At 42.7% G+C, this 20,186-nt stretch overlaps 1 protein-coding gene across 1 annotated transcript in view; it reads right to left on the bottom strand.

Annotated features, from left to right (window-relative positions):
• Positions 1 to 1,406: 1,406 nt before the first annotated feature.
• LOC143935831 (NXPE family member 1-like) overlaps positions 1,407 to 20,186 on the bottom strand; it is a 78,997-nt gene continuing 60,217 nt past the window's right edge. Inside the window, exons 7-9 of the mRNA XM_077459947.1 lie at positions 11,513 to 11,571; positions 7,185 to 7,403; positions 1,407 to 3,221 (exon numbers count right to left, since the gene is read on the bottom strand). Coding sequence (XP_077316073.1) covers positions 2,686 to 3,221; positions 7,185 to 7,403; positions 11,513 to 11,571 — 814 coding nt within the window. The 3' untranslated portion in view covers positions 1,407 to 2,685. The remainder of the gene's footprint in view (positions 3,222 to 7,184; positions 7,404 to 11,512; positions 11,572 to 20,186) is intronic.

Here is a 20,186-nt window from a genome sequence, read left to right as displayed (position 1 = left end):
AAACCAGCTGTTATATCCTATGATTAGGTGCCCTCATTTGGTTCCTATTAATATTACACATTTCTGACCCTTCAGTACCTCCTGTGCTCACATGCAAGCCTGGTATTTGACATTGTTGTGAAACATATTTATTTCTTCAATTTATGATACATTATAGGCTTTCATATTACTAGTGGTTATCACTTTCCCTGAAGAAGCCCCACAGGGCGAAACATGTTGGGAGTTTACACTGTTACACCTATGGAAATGAGAACAACAAGGCTATGTTAGGAATGTGTATGATGCCTTTATGAAATTCTTTTAACACTGTGGTCTAACATACCTCCCAACTTTCTGAAACGGGTATGGGTATGAGGGACACCTATTAGCAAAATGATGTAGGCATAGGACAAACACCCTGCCAGCCCCCCTTTAAAGGAGAATTGTACAAAAAAATATTTCTTAAACCCACAAGTGCTTTTTCTTACCACTACTATTCCTTTATACTGGCTATTGAAATTTACAAATGGAGAAATTTAGAAATCGGTTGAAAGGTTTAGCACTGTAAATCCTTTTGGATAGATAAATAGTGCATTTTATATACAACTATATAGATCATAACAAAATGAGGGACAAATGAGGTGAAAAGAGGAACTTTGTTCCAAATCAGGGACAGTCCCTCAAAATCAGGGACAGTTGAGAGCTAGGGACTAATGCATGATGAATTTTTAACATTGATTAGTTCCTTTTTTTACAAGTTTTTTATATCAATTGATTTGGTGCTGTAAAGTTGTGTACCACTCACCCATACCATGAGCCAATATTCATAAAAAAAAAAAAAAAAAAAAAGAACCTTTACAATCACTTTAAGCTGGCTAACTTTAGATATAGACATGTAGTTTTAGACCAGGTCTAAATCTGTATTTTTTCTAGAAAATTACTTAGAACCCCCCAGTCATATTTTTTTTTTTTTAGCAGAGACCCCAGAGAATAAAATGGCAATCATTGCAATTTTTTATGTCACATGTTTTTTGCACAGCGGTTTTTCAAATGCAATATTTTTGGAAAAAATACACTTGAATGAATTAAAAAACAAGACATAATATATACACCCCAATTTTTTGATAAAATATGAAAGATGATGTGATGCCAAGTAAATAGATACCTAACATGTCCAGCTTTAAAATTGTGCATGCTCAGGGAATGGCGCCAAATTACGGAACTTAAAAATCTCCATAGGTGACGCTTTAAAATTTTTTACAGGTTACTAGTTTAGAGTAATGGAGGGGGTCCAGCACTAGAATTATTGCTCTCACACAGACGTTTGACGCTATACCTTACATGTGTGGTGCGAACACCGTTTACTTATGTGGGCGCGACTTACATATGCGTTCACCACCGCGCACAAGCATGCAGGGACACGGGCATTTTTAAAAACAAAATTTAATAAAATAAAATCATTTTGAAAATGTTTGCACTGTCCCTTTATAAAAAATGTGATTACTTTTATTATTTTTAGTGTCAGGACGTCACTTCCGGTTCAGGCCACATGTAAACAAGGCCATTTTTTTTAAGTAAAAGATCAAACTTTTTTTTATAGTAGAGGAGAGATTTAGGGTCTCTTGATCTCTCCATAAAGAGGACCTGCCATGCTGTGTTGTTATTGCAAGGGATCTTTACATTCCTTGCGATAACAATACATCATGACAGGTCCTTTTTATGGAAAGATCTCCTCAATCTACCCTTAAAAGCAAAAGATGGTAGGAAAAATAGAAATAATAGCACGTAAAAAAATAAAAATAAATGTATATAGTAAATATAATTACATATATTAACCCAAAAGCTATAATAGCAAAAGTCAGCAACTAACATTGAAAGTAGGATTTCTAATCACACTAATAAATAATAAGATAATTTAAATAAAACCTATGTAACGGTTTCTGAAAATGAGGCAGATATCAACAAACACCAGTTAATGAAGTTATGTATCCATTATAAAAATAGTTAGAATTTTTAAATGCAGCTAGTGTATTTAAAGGAGAAGTTCAGCCAAACCTTGTTTGGCTGTACTTCTCCTGTGGATCACAGGAGTGCAGTTCGTACTGCACTCCTGTAACCTGTTTTCAGTAGAGAGTGGACTGAGGCCCGCTGTTGGCTGACGTGACAGAGCTGGTCCAGGCTTGGGGAAGTTCATGACCATATGGTCGGGATCTGCCCACATGCCAGATTCGGCACCCGGCTCAGCCTCTCAACAAGCCGCTGATAGCCTGAGACGGCAGCTCCCACCCCCTCCACAGTCCAGCGCTCCAGTGAGCCCAGTGGGGCAGAGCTGAGATTGGGAGAGAGATCACATAACAGCAGAATAAATGTAACATTTCGGAGCCACGCAGGACCCCTTCGTCAAGCAGGTGATGAGATGAGATGTTATCACATACCTGATGAAGGGGTCCTGCATCCCTCTACAATAAAAGTTTTGGACTACAATTGAAGATCCCTATTGTGCTGCCAAACATGTTTACTTATCTGTGATGTATCCGTATCCACCCGCTACAGAGAAGCCTATAATCCAGGAAAGTGTGCAATGGGAATAAAGACAAAACTGTATGGATTAAACGAAAATCGTACGATTTTGTATCGTACGAGAAAAATTTCCGTATTTGTCCCCTGTAGTTTTTTTTTTTTTTTTACCAATCACATCTTTCGCTTCTAACAGATATATGACAAGAACAGGTTGATCTGATTCATAACAACAAACTCCGGTGGATGGCCAGTTTGAGAGTCAACTGCTATGGACATGTCCCAAGCATCTATCATCCCAACATTAAGTCCACTGAAGATGTCTTTTACTAAGAGGTACTGGAGGTAACCATGGAAGTCACTGAATCGCTCCACGTCAAGGCCATAGTCCCTATTGTTTTCAGACTTTATGATAACTTTTGTATCCGGACTTCGTAAAAACAGGCTCTCTAAGGCACTTCGTATGGCGAAAAGTCTTTTGATGAAATGGGGAAGAGGATAGGGCCGGAAGTGCTGTCCTATAGTTAGAACTATGATTATGTTGGAGCCACCACCAAGCCGGTCCAGTTCATTGGCCATGTATGCATGATCTTTGACACTGAAGAAGATTTTAGCTACAAATGGATGTCCATGTTTCTTCCATTGAATGAAGATGTTGTTTTCTAGGTCATATGCCACGTGGATCCTGTGCCAACCAGATACGTGGTTGTTAAAAAATCTCAGATCTATTTTAAAAAAAAGATCAAAAAGATTAAGTCTTTTTAAAAATATGTTTTGTATTAGTCTGTTTTTAACAGACTTTGGCAAAATCCACCAACATTACATAGTTCTTGAATTATTTGTTAAGCAGAAGACTAGATTCCAAACTTTTTTTTTTAGAAAAAGTAACAAATGACAGCATTAAACATAAACAAGAACAGTAATAATTTGAAGTTAAAACATGCAGCTCAATCAAGATAAACTTTCAAAAATAGGAAAAATCAGCCAAGGATAAGCGGAGCAAGACACCACTTACCAATTTATTGAAAGAACTAGGAAAAATGGGAAGGGGGACTATTTAGGTGCCTGAAGAAATAATAACTATTTTATATATTAAAAATATAATTTTTTTTAAATACATATAGTAAAAAAAATATAACAATCTTTATGATAAAAATAGATATTGATCAGACCAAATTATCGATGTATTCACTGTAAAAAACAACAACATATTTCTCAACTAGGGATGAGCTTCGAGTTCGAGTCGAACTCATGTTCGACTCGAACATTGCCTGTTCGCCTGTTCAGCGAACAGTGAACAATTTGGGCTGTTCGTGGCAAATTAGAAAAGCCGGAACACCCTGTACAAGTCTATGAGAGAAATCTAAAGTGCTAATTTTAAAGGCTAATATGCAAGTTACTGTCCTAAAACGTGTTTGGGGACCTGGGTCCTGCCCCAGGGGACATGGATCAATGCAAAAAAAAGTTTTAAAAATGGCTGTTTTTTCAGGAGCAGTGATTTTAATAATGATTGAAGTGAAACAATAAAAGTGTAATATTCCTTTAAATTTTGTACCTGGGGGGTGTCTATAGTATGCCTGTGAAGGGGCGCATGTTTCCCCGTGCTTAGAACTGTCCCTGCACAAAGTGTAATTTCGCAAGGAAAAAAGTCTTTTAAAATCACTTTCAATTGTCAGCTCCCGTAATACAGAGAACACTCAATGAGTGTTCTCTGTATTACGGAGCACAATTCATTCATTGAAAAAAAATAAAAATAAAAAGCGTGGGGGTTCCCCTAAATTCAATTACCAGGCCCTTCAGGTCTGGTATGGATATTAAGGGGAACCCCGTGTCAACTTTAAAAAAAAATGACGTGGGGGTCCCCCTAAATATCCATACCAGACCCTTCATGTTTCCCATGTTTACAACCGTCCCTGCACAAAATGACATTTCTAAAAGAAAAAAAGTCATTTAAAACTACTCGCAGCTGATAATAATGAATTGTTGGTCCCGGAAATACACATAAAAGTCATTGAAAAAAACGGTATTGGATTCCCAGAACCAAAGTTAAAAAAAATGCTTGGGGTCCCCCCAAATTCCATACCGGGCCCTTGAGGTCTGGTATGGATATTAAGGGGAACCTTAATCCCCCCAAAAGTCCATACCAGTCCCTTATCCGAGCACTCAACCTGGCAGGCCGCAGGAAAAGAGAGGGTGAGAGAGCGCCCCCCCCTCTTGCACCATACCAGGCCACATGCCCTCAACATGGGGAGGGTGTTTTGGGGTAGCCAAAGCACCGTGTCCCAATGCGGATGGGGAAAGGGGCCTCATCCCCACAACCCTTGCCCGGTGGTTGTGGGGGTCTGCGGGCAGGGGGGCTTATCGGAATCTGGAAGTCCCCCTTAACATGAGGACCCCCAGATCCCACCCCCCCCCGTGTGAAATGGTAACGGGGTATAAATGTACCCCTACCATTTCACAAAAAAGTGTGAAAATGGTAAAAATTACATGACACGGCTTGGGGACAAGTCCTTTATTAAAAATAAATAAATAAATAAATAAATAAAACTGTCCCACAAAGTCTTCTTCTTCTCTTGCTCTGTCGATAGACCAAAAAAAAAAACGCATAGAGCCTGGTATGGAATTTTAAAAAATTTGGTTTGGGGTTGCCCTTAATATTCATACCAGACTCAAAGGCCCTGGTAATGGACTGTGTGGGAATTCCATGCGTTTTTTTCAATTACTTTTATATGCATTGCCGGGACCGACAATTTATTATAGCCACGAGTAGTTTTAAATTATTTTTTTTCCTTTAGAAATGTCATTTTGTGCAGGGACTGTTGTAAACACGGGAAACAAGTGCCACTTTACAGGCATACTATAGACACCTGCCAGGTACAAAATTTAAAGGAATATTTCACTTTTATTGTTTCACTTTACACATCGAGCTCATCCCTAGTAGTCAGTGTTCATATGAGGTGCAGGGGCATCACCCCCCTAATCCATGCACCCGGCCCCTAATTTACAAGCAGGGCGCTGGTTGCATGTATTCCAATGTTTATTTTTTTTCAAAGCACATTGGCATAAAAAAAGGGTGGGCTCGGGGAACAGAGCACTGCACTCCGAGCCCACCTACTTGTGTGACTATAGCAAAGTAATATTCACTAATGTCTTCCTGATTCTTCTCCTGGCCAATCAGGAAGCAGGTTTTGAGACCCCATTGGCTGAGAGGAGAAGCAAGGGCTTCCATTCTCCTTCCTCCCCCATCATCCAGGAGTGAACTTTGGCTCAGCTCCCCTGGTCTCGGATCCCGTTTCCCACAGGGGTAAGTGCAGTGCTGGTGGGGTAGAAAGACAGACGAATGAGCAAGTGATGGGAGGGGGTATTTGGTGGGGGACCAACCAACCAGGGAGTCAAACAATAGACCCGCCATCCCCAAAATGGAGCAACAGCTACCACTGGTCAGTAGGCTATCCCCAGATTTAATTTGGAAAATCAGATCCCCTTACTCTGAAAGGTAAGTTGCATGGCAGAGAAGCATGTTACTGTCAGGGCTGGGCTCAGCCCTTCCTTCTCTGAGCTGGCCGCTCAGCTGTTGGCTATGTGCAAGCTCCTCTCTCTCCACAGGTGTTCATGATATCCTGCTCATCAGTCCTGCCTACCAAAAGCTGGTCATATACCATACAATTTTCTTATTCAATTTCCTTTAGATTTACCTTCACCTGTGTAGTACAAGGGCCTGTCTGATTGCACACAAGCTGAAAGTGTTCAGATTTGACCTCATATTATATGGTTTTGGTAAATCTAAAGGAAATCTATAGAAGAAAATTGTATAATGTATGGCCAGCCTATGCCATCCAGCCCAGAGGATCTCTGTCTTAGTCAACATCACAGAGACGCTCTCCTGCATTCCTGTTAAAAGACTTGCTTGGCTGACATCTCTTCTGGCTCCAGATCCTGCTTGCTGTTTTACTACACTGATCTCCGGCTCCCTGGCGTTTGGCTTGTCTGACTATCCGTTCCGGTTCCTTAACTCTGACTATGTTTTGACTACGTTTGTTCTATTTACTTTTTTTAACAAGTGTGATTTAATTATACTTCTGTCTCAGTCTGATTTCATGGTTTCTGAGAGTTACAAGAAGTTGCAGTTCTGCCCAATTGCTTGCATAATTAAAGCTGGAGTATATTATGGTAAATTAGGTAGCCTTTTTGATAATGTGTCACCTGGAGACCATTACAAGCTCACTATTTAAAGAGAGTTCCACCCGCCCCTTTAAAAATTAAAAGTCAGCAGCTACACATACTGTAGCTGCTGACTTTTAACATTAGGACACTTACCTGTCCTGGAGTCCAGTGATGTCGGCACTGCAGCCAATGTTTACATTGGCTGGTCGGGTGCTACCGCCGCCATTGCTGGTGAGGAAACCCGGAAGTGTGGCCTTTCGGCTTCACGCCCATATCCCTACTGCATGCGCGAAGTGTGCTGCACTCTCTCACTTGCCCGGCAGAAGGGTAAGGAGGAGGAAGGAGGAGGGGGGCCGAGCTGCTGATGTATTTCGTTGCAGTGAAAATGGTCTCCCGGAAGTGGGGATAGGTTACCAAAGGGGGGGGGGGGGAAATCAGATTACTTTTGGGTGGAACTCCACTTTAAGTCACGTGTTCCCTGCGGGTTATGCTTTCAAATTTCAAAACCCAATATGAATACTTACTCTTTAGGATTTTTGGGAAGTATTCTATCCATTGGCGGAGTGTTGAATCGCCCATCAAATATATCATTTTTCCAGCCAAACATTTAGTTACGTTTAACAAGGGCTCATAGGAAGTAAGATTGCAATGTGAGGGGAACCACTGGCCCTTCATAAAATAACCACTAGGGAAGGGAAGAGAGGTCCCAATTTGGCATTTTGAAGTCACAGTCATAGGAGTTTCTGAAAAAGAATTTCATTAACAATTATGTTCAAAAGGTTTTTGATCTTTTTTATAGTCTATATAAGCATGACTATGAATTCTAGATGGAATATATAATGAAATATGAAAGTAGAACTGCAGCCTTTTTGGAGTTTTGGATAGAGTAGAGCAGGCGTCGCCAAGGGTTACAGTATATTTTACAAATGTTCCCAGGCCGATAGAAATTCAATTTTAGAAATAAATGAGCCCCCTTTACATCAGTGAACACAGGCTGACCATATTTACGATACATGAACAAAAAAAATAAAAAAATAGTTTTGGATGGATTTGTAAAGTCAAAAATGTCTTTTAGTTACATTCGTTATGTTAGAATGATTCGTTTTCGTAATTCGTTTGGTTTAATTTTTTTCGTTTTAAATTTGATATACATTTTTCAGTTGTATTCAAATCAAATTCAATATGATTCTAATTGATATCGATTTGAATTGAATATTTGAATATTAGTTTGGTACTTGTTCATAGACTGTTTGATATTTTATACGATAAAAATAGGTTTTCACAACATAAAAGGCTCCATTTTGGGCCCATGTGACATGAAATCATAGATAATTTATCATCATTATACTATACAAAAATTGTTGAACTATTAGCCCTTGTACACACGGTCGAACATTCCGCCGGAAAATGTCTGATCGGACCGTGTTGTCGGATAATCCGACCGTGTGTGGGCCCCAGTTTTTAGAGCTGATCCGATTGGACTTTGTCCGATTGTTTGTAGAGAATTCCGATCGGACAAAGTGCCACGCATGCTCAGATCAAATTCCTAGACCAAAGCTATTGGCTACTAGCCTGAACGTAGTCCCGTCGTAACTAAATAACGTCATCACATTGCGAACGATCGGATTTTCCGACAACTTTTCCGACCGTGTGTATGCAACACCAGTTTTGGACAAAATCCATCTGACAAAATCCGATGGATTTTGTTGTCGGAATGTCCGACCGTGTGTACAAGGGCTAAGAGTATCAACATGTGTTGGACCCCAAACACCTTGAGCTATTCATGAAATATCACCAAATTATTCTTCTGGAAATTATGACTGCAAATTTATGCATTGTATAAAAAGTAATTTATTATTACTAATACAACTCACGTGATCAAAGATACTTGGTATACATTAAGACAGACATACATAACAGTTAAGTTGAGTATAGTCATTACAAGCATATTATGCCTTCAAATGTTTACACCATCCACTGCTGCCAGAAACAGGTTGGGGAAAAATAGGAGCATTAAAATTAGTATTTTATACACATACAGTACATCTGATAAGTATTCGCAGCACTTTACTTTTTCCACATTTTGTTATGTTACAGCCTTATTTCAAAATGGATTAAATGCATTATTTTCCTTAAAATTCTACAAACAATAAATACCCCATAAAGACAATGTGAAAGAAGTTTGAAATTTTTGCAAATTTATTCAAAATAAAAAATAAAAAGAATCACATGCCTTTGCCATGAGACTCAAAATTGAGCTCAGGTGCATCCTGTTTCTCCTGATCATCCTTGAGATGTTTCTACAACTTGATTGGAGTCTACCTGTGGTAATTTCAGTTGATTGGACATAATTTGGAAAGGAACACATCTGTCCATATAAGGTTCCACAGTTAACAGTGCATGTCAGAGCACAAACCAAACCATGAAGTCCAAGGAATTGCCTATAGACCTCAGAGAGGATTGTATCAAGGCACAGATGGGGGAAAGGGTACAGAAAAGTTTCTGTAGCAGTCCCAATGAGCACAGTGGCCTCCATCATGCATAAATGGAAGAAGTTTGGAACCACCAGGACTCTTCCTAGAGCGGGCCAAATTGAGCTATTGGGGGAGAAGAGCCTTAGTCAGGGAGGTGACCAAGAACTCAATGGTCACTCAGAGAGCTCCAGAATTTCCCTGTGGAGAGAGGAGAATCTTGCAGAAGAACAACCATCTCTGTTGCACTCCACCAATCAGGCGCCTGTATGGTAGAGTGGCCAGACGGAAGCCACTCCTCAGTAAAAGGCACATGACATGGCGTATTCTCAGACCATGAGTAACAAAATTCTCTGGTCTGAGGAAACAAGATTGAACTTTTTGGTCTGAATGGCAAACACCATGTCTGGAGGAAACCAGGCACCACTCATCAACTGGCCAATATCATCCCTACAGTTAAGCATCATGCTGTAAAGATGTTTCTCAGTGGCAGGAACTGGGAGACTTGTCAGGATCGAAGGAAAGATGAATGCAGCAATGTACAGAGAATTCCTTGATGAAAACCTGCCCCAGAGTGCTCTGGACCTCAGACTGGGACAAAGGTTAATCTCCCAACAGGACAACTACCCTAAGCACACAGCCAAGATAACAAACGAGTGGCTCTAGGACAACTCTGTGAATGTCCTTGAGTGGCCCAGCCAGATACAAAACTTGAACCCGAATGAACATCTCTGGAGAGATCTGAAAATGGCTGTGCACTGACGCTCACTATCCAACCGGATGGCGATTGAGAGGTCCTGCAAAGAAGAATGGGAGAAACTGCCCAAAAAATAGGTGTGCCAAGCTTGTAGCATCATACTCAAAAAGACTTGAGGCTGTAATTGCTGCCAAAGGTGCTTCAAACAATGTATTGAGCAAAGGCTGTGAATACCTATGTGCATGGGTTGTTTTTTTTTTTTTTATAAATTTGCAAAGATTTCAAACAAACTTTTTCATGTTGTCATTATGGGGTATTATTTGTAGAATTTTGAGGCAAATAATGAATTTAATCCATTTGGGAATAAGGCTGTAACATAACAAAATGTGGAAAAAGTGAAGTGCTGTGAATACTTTCCGGATGTACTGAACAATGCCATTTAAGAAGATCCAATGAGTTAAATATTTGTAATGGTAATGGATTGGATATGTGCTGTACAATAGATTACAATAGATAGGAAATAGGTTCTACCCTATTGGATCGGTACTCTTGAAATTAGCGCACCCAATTTCTATTTATTTTCTGACCATACCATTCTGACCATTTTTTATTCTCAAACTCTGCTTGCAAGTTCTACCTACATTTACTATAAAAGTTCTATGGTGGTACTGTTCTCTATTTGTACTTACAGTAAAGCCGGCCATAGATGGTTTGAATCTTGGGCGGTTTAGCAGGGACCAGCTGAGATTCGAACCATCTATGGGCAGGGCGATTGTACTCAAGTCGATCCATCAACCAGCATGTTGGATTTTTCATGTGATTATTGCCAGCGGCTTCAGCAATAATCACTGTGAATTCTCCTGGTAGGGATGGTTTCCAGCATCCCCACCCCCACCGGAAAAACACAATCATTTGCGGGAGGGATTCAAAATTTAATAATAAGATTCCAATAAAATAAATTGAAGGGTCCTAGGTTATGTAGGATATGTTGATCTGGACACAAATGATGCTAAAATTATTAATTTACCAGAAATATTGATAGTTTGATTTTTGACATGTTAATTTCTTTGTATTATTAAGGTTTATTCAGAAGTTGTGAAGTGTTCTAAGTTATAAAAAAAAAATCTGACTTACTGTGCAAAAGTTTTAGACAAGTGTAAAGAAAAATTATAAAATAAGAATGATTTAAAAAATGCATATTTTACTTGTTTATTTTTATCAATTTTAAAAATGAATGAGCAAACAGAAGAAAAATCCAAATTAAATCAATATTTCAACATCCTTTGGCTTAAAAACAAAATAAATTCTTTTAGGTGCACTTGCATGCTGTTTTTTTAAGGAAAGCAGCAATATCTGTAGTTAGCAATATGTTCATATTTCAAATTTTCGATTTAGAATTTTTTTTTCGATTTGAATTCGAACAACATTTCTTATCGTTATAATCTATTTCTGATTTTTTTTTAAAAATGTGTTCCTATAATAATTTGGAATTTTCTGAAACATCCGAATTTCTGAAGAATGAAAAATTAGTCTGAATTTCGAAATCGTAACGAAACGCAGATGTCTAATATTAACTAACGTACACTTTACCCCCAAATGTCTGCTTGTGTAAGTATTACATCTGACTGTACAATCTCTTTTCAATTGTCCAACAATAAAAAATAAAGTAAAAATGTAGACTTACTTGGGCACTTTAAAACATTAATTCTTTCAACTTGTTTGGGAAATTCTACACCATGGATCCTTTAATTATGAATAATGAAAAAACAAGAAATACATTAACTATTACAGTGGTGCTAATATCCTTTTATTGTATGTATATTCAATGGGTCTGGCCCAATTTCCCCCAAAAAGTCTAAACCCAAAAGTGAAAATGTATTATACTGCAGCTTACCAGTTCTTAGCCCTTGTACACACGGTCAGAGGTTCCGACGGAATGTGTCCTATCGGACCATTTTGTCGGATACTCCGACTGTGTGTGGTCTTCATCGGACTGTTTCTGTCGGAATATCCAACGGACCAACTTTTCCAACTTGCCGGTAAAATTTTCACACAAAATGCTCCGATCGGACATACTCTGATCACGTGTAGCCTACTCCGACGGACAAAGTGCCACGCATGCTCAGATCAAATTCCTAGACCAAAGCTATTGGCTACTAGCCTGAACGTAGTCCCGTCATAATGAAATAACGTCATCACGTTATGTACAATCGGATTTTCCGACAACTTAGTCCAACTGTGTAAATATGCAACCTCTTCCGGAATTAATCTGTCGGAATTACTCCGACGGATTTGGTTGTCGGAATCTCCGACCGTGTGTACAAGGGCTTAGAGGTGGTGGCTGCATTAATTTTCTTTTTCAGCCTGGTGCTAGTGGCACAGTCTGCCAGGCTTGGCAAAATTGATTATGGACAGAATTAAAAATATGGCAAACTGCTCTCATGTATATGTATTCTAACTGTGTATCAGTTAGTGGTCACAGCTCTCTACCCACAATCTATAAATCCCAATACTATTTCAAGGTGATTCTAATAAATATCTTGAAAAGTCCATCTTTGGACAGAACATATTGAGCAGCTATACAGGTGACGTCAATGCAGCAGTACAGTACTTGGCAAGTGGAATTTCTTGCCAACTAAGCTGCAATTCAAAGAGTGGCGAGATTGTCTTGAGCAGGTCATCTTTTACAAGTTATAGCACACATGCTTATAAGGATTTCACTGTTTTTACTAAAGCGTTTTAAAAAATATCACACCATGGAAAGTTTTGGACTTTTTGGTGTTTAACGTCTTGCCCAGAATTTACTCTACTCTACGGTTTCCCTAAACTCAAGTAACCAATTTCACCAGGCATCATCAGAAGCTTCACCTGGGACTGAAACATCTTGTCACATGTTTATTTGCCATACAAACTCCCTCTCAAGACTCAGTGTAAGGGTGTGAGTCTTCACTAAGACGTAGAGTTGGAACTATGGAACTCTTTGCTTTTATTTTTTTAAACCCAGGTCCTTCTAGAAGATGAGAATAATAGTTTGATGGGAGAAAATGTGAAGGCGGTGAAGGAGCAGGGTCTGGTGGACAGTGTTTACATGTAATGATGTAATGAGCTGTTCAGTATGCAAAAAAGTTTAATGAAGATGATAAAGAAGGGCCACTTTTGGCTAGAGCACACACAACTGGTGGTGTAACCATAAGTCAGCTTGGAACAGTACTGTTTGCAAATACTGTTATATTGAAGGCTCCCTAAAAGTCTCATACACACGATCAGATTTTCCAACGGGAATTGTGTGATGACAGGCTATCGGCAAAAATTACGACCATTTATGCGTTCCATCGGGCTGTTGTCGGATTTTCTGAACGTGTGTACACAAGTCCATTGGACAAAAGTCCAAAGTACAAATACGCATGCTCAGAAGCAAGGACGAGCCGGAAGTGGTCGGTATTGTAAACTAGCATTCGAATAGAGAATCAACATTTATGATGTGGCAAATTATGAAATCTCGAAATGCAGCGCACATTCTCTTCTTCTTTAATGGGTTAATAATGAAGCTGCTTTGCTGGTGATACTGATGGAGTTATGGCAAAATAATTTTCAAAAGCTTTTTTTTTTCTAGTGATATCAATAATAATATTATTATGCTTTTTATTTTATTTTTTGGTGCAAGTTACCACAACACCATTATCCTGTAGTTTTTTTATATAAAAGATGCAACGATGTTGGTGTCCCTTGTTAATTTTACATTGTAATTTTTAAATGCAACTGCCCACTCCCAAACTGTCATTTGATGTAAAACACATAGTCAAGTATTATTCTCCACAAAAGTGCATTCTATGCATGTGTCCTGCATCTTAATATAGGGGGCTCAACAGTGCCAAGAGTTGGTAAAAGCAGGGGTTAGTCATCCGGAGATAATTCCGAAAATCATCCGGATTATTCTCCTGGAGCTCCCGCAGCAAAGGTATATGACATAATTGGTCACGATTAATAAAGCAAGCAATTTTTGGTCTAAGAAATCCTCCTCCTCCTCCTGTTCCTGGACTGGACTTGGGTCAAAGCAATAACACCAAGGCCAATAACACATTATCTCCTTCGATTCTGAAACATGGCTGGTTAATGAATGGCCATTCAAAAACGAACTGAAAAGCGCAAAATGAAAAGTGCGAAATGAAAAGCGCGAATGACTCACCAAACTTCTACTAACATGAAATTAGCAGAAGGAGCACAAAGGGTGCGTCTGACAATTGATCTTCCTCTTTATCGGCTCGTAGTATGTCTAGTACGTCACTACGTTTGTGTTTGTTGGCCGACAATTGTGCACCGTTTGTATGCAAGACAAGTTCATGTCGCACACCCTTCATACAAAAGTCTGACGCTTTGTCTGCGGAAAATTCGATTGTATGAGGCTTAAGATTTAGGCCTCATGTACACTGGACGTTTTTACAGCAGCTGTTTTTGGCTTTTTAGACATTTTTTTCTACAGTCAATAAACTCCCCATCATGTTGTCCTTTGTGTCCATGCACACATAGGCGGTTATCAGCAGTTTTTGGCTGGGGCCAGTCATATCACTGAGACAGGAAGTGGGATAGGTATTATTATATGGGATATATAAAGAGCCAACTGTTTGCACAGAGCTTTACAATATAAAAGAAGACCATACAGTTACAGTACAATTTAATACGATTAGGAGGGCCCTGCTCATGGGGGCTTACAATGTAATAGAGAGGGGCAAGTGGTACAAAAGGTAATAACTGAGAGCTGTGAGAACATCAGATGAATTGATGGAACATGAAAAGTTCAGTTTTTAGATAGAGGCAGGATAGGCTTTTCTGATGAGTTTTGAAGGTTTACCTTAAGGTGGACAAAGTAGGCGATCATTAGATGGATAGGAGTAGGGTGTTTCAGAGTAGTGATGGACGAACTTCCGACGGGACGTTTCGCGAAAGCGAAATGCGAACGGACTCAAACGTTCGCGAAACCGAACGTTCGCCGCGGGCCCCATTGACTTCAATGGGAGGCGAACTTTGCAAACCTTCATGTCGAATTTGCGGCCACGTGGTAATTATTAGGGGGTAAAACGTAGTCCCACCATCTGGACAATGACATAATACATGTATGAGGTGAATTTGGGATCGATAACTACAAGCATTTTTATTTTATTTGGGAAATTGTTCTAACAATTCAGGACTATGGAGCTAATGAAGGCAATGGAGGAGAGGGAAGGTCAGGGACCAGGGTAGGCAAAGAAGAGGGTGCAGGAGATGATCACCAGCAGCGTGACATACCGGAATGACACATGCACCGTGATAGAGGCATCTGACAGCAGCACCGTAATACAGAGCACTGACAGCAGCACCGTGACATACAGCGCTGACAGCAGCACCGTGACATACAGCGCTGACAGCAGCACCGTGACATACAGCGCTGACAGCAGCACCGTGACATACAGCGCTGACAGCAGCACCGTGACATACAGCGCTGACAGCAGCACCGTGACATACAGCGCTGACAGCAGCACCGTGACATACAGCGCTGACAGCAGCACCGTGACATACAGCGCTGACAGCAGCACCGTGACATACAGCGCTGACAGCAGCACCGTGACATACAGCACTGACAGCAGCACCGTAAGCAGCCCCAGGAGGAAGTCAGCACAGCACAGGGATGGTGTGATCCCCTCATAATAAGAACCCCCAGGAGGAAGTCAGCACAGCACAGGGATAGTGTGATCCCTTCATAATAAGAACCCCCAGGAGGAAGTCAGCACAGCACAGGGATATCATAAGCAGCCCCAGTAGAAATATGACACCGCTCAACCTCTTCAAAGAGGAGGGTAGGGGCATATAGTACGGTGTGCTTTTTTGGGTCAAGGAAGTGAGCCAAATGAATTAAGAAGGTCTGTGTGCTTGATTAAAAAAATAGTTTATAGACATATACATGGTCTACTGGTCACATGTGTTGAATTCCTCCGAGATCCATGCCTCATTCATTTTTAGAAATGTGAGGTAGTTAACACTGTCGTGAGCTAGGCGAGTACGCTTATCGGTCACAATCCCCCCTGCTGCGCTGAACGTCCTTTCGGACAGGACACTGGATGAGGGGCAAGCCAACAGTTCGATTGCAAATTGGGCAAGCTCTGGCCAGAGGTCAAGCCTGCCCACCCAGTAGTCTAGGGGTTCATCACTCCTCAGAGCGTCCACATCGGCCGTTAACCCAATGTAGTCGGACACCTGACGGTCTAGGCGTTCCCTGATGCTGGATCCGGATGACACCTGTCGATGGGTCGGCTGAAAGAATGACCTCATATCCGAAGTCACCAACACATCTTCAAACCGGCCTCTTCTTGCAGGCGCTGTTGGATTGGTACCCGCAAATCCTTCTCTGGGAGTGGGAATTGCTCCTCTGCCAGCGCACGCAAAAGCAGAATGCAGCATTTCTCGAAGCAAGGCCTGGAAGTGCTGCATTCTGACAGCCCTCTGCGACGGCGGTAACATTTCCGCCATTTTGTGTTTGTACCGGGGGTCTAAGTACGTTGCCACCCAGTACTGGTCCTTGACCCTCATGCTTTTTATACGGGGGTCCCTATTAAAACACTGGAGCATGAAGGCCCCCATTTGCACTAAAGTGGAAGCGGTGTGGTGGCCTGGCTCCTGCTCATCATCCAGGATAATGTCGTCCTCTTCATTCTCCTCTCCCCATCCTCGCACAACAGGGATCCCAGAAAGGTTTAAAGCATGCTCTTCTTGCTCCTGCTCATCCGCCCCGGCACCATCCTCCTCTGACTCCTCATCAGACTCCTGTTGTTGACTTGTCTCAGATAGAGTAGCCCCCCCTGGGAATTCATCCAGCATTGCGACTTCCTCATCTTCCCGCTCCTGCTCCTCCACAGCCTGATCAATGACACGACGCAATGCACGCTCCAGAAAGAAGGCATAAGGTACCATGTCACTGATGGCGCCATGGCTGCGACTGACCAGTTTGGTGATCTCCTCAAATGGCCGCAGAAGTCTGCATGTGTCGCGCATGAGCAGCCACTGGCGCGGTGAAAAAAAACCCAGCTCCCCAGAACCGTTTCTTTCGCAGAGTTCATACAGGTAGACGTTAACTGCACGTTTCTGCTGGAGCAGCCTATCAAGCATATAGAAGGTTGAGTTCCATCGCGTCGGGCAATCGCAAATAAGACGTCTGACCGGCAGATGGTGTCGCCGCTGAATGTCAGCAAGGCGAGCCATGGCCGTGTAAGATCTTCTGAAATGGGCCGAGATTTTCCTTGCCTGCCGCAAGATGTCCTGGACCCCAGGGTATTTGACAAGGAATCGCTGCACGACCAAGTTTAAGACGTGTGCCATGCACGGCACGTGCGTGATTTTGCCCTGTTTCAATGCGCTAAGCAGATTGGCACCGTTGTCACACACCACTTTACCAACTGTCAAATTGAGCGGTGTTAGCCACTCATCTGCCTGTGAACGCAAAGCTGAAAGGAGTGCCGGGCCAGTGTGGCTCTTTGCTTCCAGGCACAACAGACGCAGCACGGCATGGCAACGTCTCACCTGGCATGTGGAATAGGTTCTGGGGAGCTTGGGCGGTGCAGCGGAAGAGACGCTAGCAGCGGAAAAGGAGGAGGCAGCTGAGGAGGAGAGGGAGGAGGATGGAGTAGGAGGAGGAGAAGAAGAGTCAGGCCTGCATGCAATCCGTGGCGGTAAAACCAAATCTACACGGGTGCCACGGGTTACATGCTTGACGGCCGTCAGAAGGTTCACCCAGTGGGCAGTAAAACTGATATACCTTCCCTGCCCGTGTTTGCTAGACCACGTGTCTGTGGTCAGATGTATCTTGGCACCGACACTGTGTGCCAGAGATACATTCACTTGCCGCTGAACATGGCCATATAGCTCTGGGATGCCCTTCTCTGAGAAATACTTCCTTCCTGGGACCTTCCATTGTGGTGTTCCAATGGCCACAAATTTGCGAAAGGCCTCCGAGTCCACCAGTTTATATGGCAGTAGTTGGCGGGCTATGAGTTCTGACAAGCCAGCCGCCAACCGTTGGGCAAGAGGGTTATCCGGCGTCATCATTTTTTTACGCTCAAACATTAGGCCCACGGAAGCCTGCCTTTTTGCAGAAAAATGTGAGCTTGGCGTGATGGAAGGTGGAGTGGAGGACAATTGTGAGGAGAGAGGAGAAGGAGAAGTAGAAGACGAGGCTGGACGGTGAGAGCCTGCAGTGTGGCTTTGTGTGTTCCGTTGCTCCCACTGGGCTCGGTGATGGCTGCTCATGTGCCTTCTTAAGGCGGTCGTCCCTAGGTGAGTATTGGGCTTACCGCGACTAACGCGTTGACTGCAAAGATTGCAGATGGCAACGCTATTGTCAGCAGCGGACACGTTAAAAAAAGCCCACACTGCGGAGCCATGTGCCGGTGTCCTGGGAGCGCCAGATGTGACCGTACATGGTCGATGACTCGCTCCTGATACATTTGCAGTCTGCTTTGTCCCTCCTGTGCAATGTAAGTTATTCCTGCTTCTCCTCCCTATCTGCTGGTCCATATCTCCCTCTGAACTCCCCTCCTCTTCCTCTCTTGTGGGCACCCACGTGACATCACTAGACACGTCATCATCAACGTCACCTTCCCCACCGCTATAAGTAGAGATCTCGGAGTAGGCAGCAACACCGGGGACCAACCTCCTCCTTGGGCTGATCTGGGTACTGTCGTCAGACTGCTGAGTAGCGCTTGTTGCTACCTCCTCTTCCTGATCCAATACCAAGAGTGGCTGCGCATCAGAAATGTCCTCTTGATATGGATCGGAAAATAATTCCAGTGACTCAAGCGGAAGGTATGTGGTGGTGGTGGTGGTGGTCGTGTTGTTGGTGGTAGTGTCTTTGGGGGTGCACATAGCAGAGAGTGAAGAAGAGGGTGCAGATCGAGAGGATGAGGAGGGTGCAGAAGAGTAAGGCTGAGCGAGCCACTCAACCAAGTCTGGTGCATCCTTTAAAGTAATTGAACGCACCTTCTGCAACTTCCCACTTTGGCTCAAGCCTGTTGCTCCTGCCCTACCCCTACCACCCCTGCGGAAGGGCCTGCCTCTTCCTCTGCCTGTCATTTTTTAAATGACCCTGTGACAAAACTCTTAGTCCCTATACCGATGAAGGACTGCTGCAGTATAGGGCAGCAGTCAGCAGTGGTGCACGTCAACCCTATCTATTGTGGACCGATAGCGGTCCTTACAGAACAGCAGACTGTACCGCACTCAAGCCTATGTACCGTAGCACCCTATACCAAGTTACCAGTCCTTATAAGAACTTTTGTGGACCAAGCAGGTTGTGTATTAGTGTTTAGCAGACTGTACGTCAGTCCCTATACCGCTGAAGGACTGCTGCAGTATAGGGCAGCGGTCAGCAGTGGTGCACGTCAACCCTATCTATTGTGGACCGATAGCGGTCCTTACAGAACAGCAGACTGTACCGCACTCAAGCCTATGTACCGTAGCACCCTATACCAAGTTACCAGTCCTTATAAGAACTTTTGTGGAACAAGCAGGTTGTGTGTTAGTGATTAGCAGACTGTACGTCAGTCCCTATACCGCTGAAGGACTGCTGCAGTATAGGTGAGCGGTCAGCAGTGGTGCACGTCAACCCTATCTATTGTGGACCTATAGCGGTCCTTACAGAACAGCAGACTGTACCGCACTCAAGCCTATGTACCGTAGCACCCTATACCAAGTTACCAGTCCTTATAAGAACTTTTGTGGACCAAGCAGGTTGTGTATTAGTGTTTAGCAGACTGTACGTCAGTCCCTATACCGCTGAAGGACTGCTGCAGTATAGGGCAGCGGTCAGCAGTGGTGCACGTCAACCCTATCTATTGTGGACCGATAGCGGTCCTTACAGAACAGCAGACTGTACCGCACTCAAGCCTATGTACCGTAGCACCCTATACCAAGTTACCAGTCCTTATAAGAACTTTTGTGGAACAAGCAGGTTGTGTGTTAGTGATTAGCAGACTGTACGTCAGTCCCTATACCGCTGAAGGACTGCTGCAGTATAGGGCAGCGGTCAGCAGTGGTGCACGTCAACCCTATCTATTGTGGACCGATAGCGGTCCTTACAGAACAGCAGACTGTACCGCACTCAAGCCTATGTACCGTAGCACCCTATACCAAGTTACCAGTCCTTATAAGAACTTTTGTGGAACAAGCAGGTTGTGTGTTAGTGATTAGCAGACTGTACGTCAGTCCCTATACCGCTGAAGGACTGCTGCAGTATAGGGCAGCGGTCAGCAGTGGTGCACGTCAACCCTATCTATTGTGGACCGATAGCGGTCCTTACAGAACAGCAGACTGTACCGCACTCAAGCCTATGTACC

This window comes from Lithobates pipiens, unplaced genomic scaffold (genome assembly GCF_037356315.1).
Source record: "Lithobates pipiens isolate NorthernLeopardFrog02 unplaced genomic scaffold, aLitPip1_a1.2 Scaffold_28, whole genome shotgun sequence".
NCBI classification, from domain to species: Eukaryota; Metazoa; Chordata; class Amphibia; order Anura; family Ranidae; genus Lithobates; species Lithobates pipiens.
This window is presented reverse-complemented; position numbering and strand designations above follow the sequence as displayed.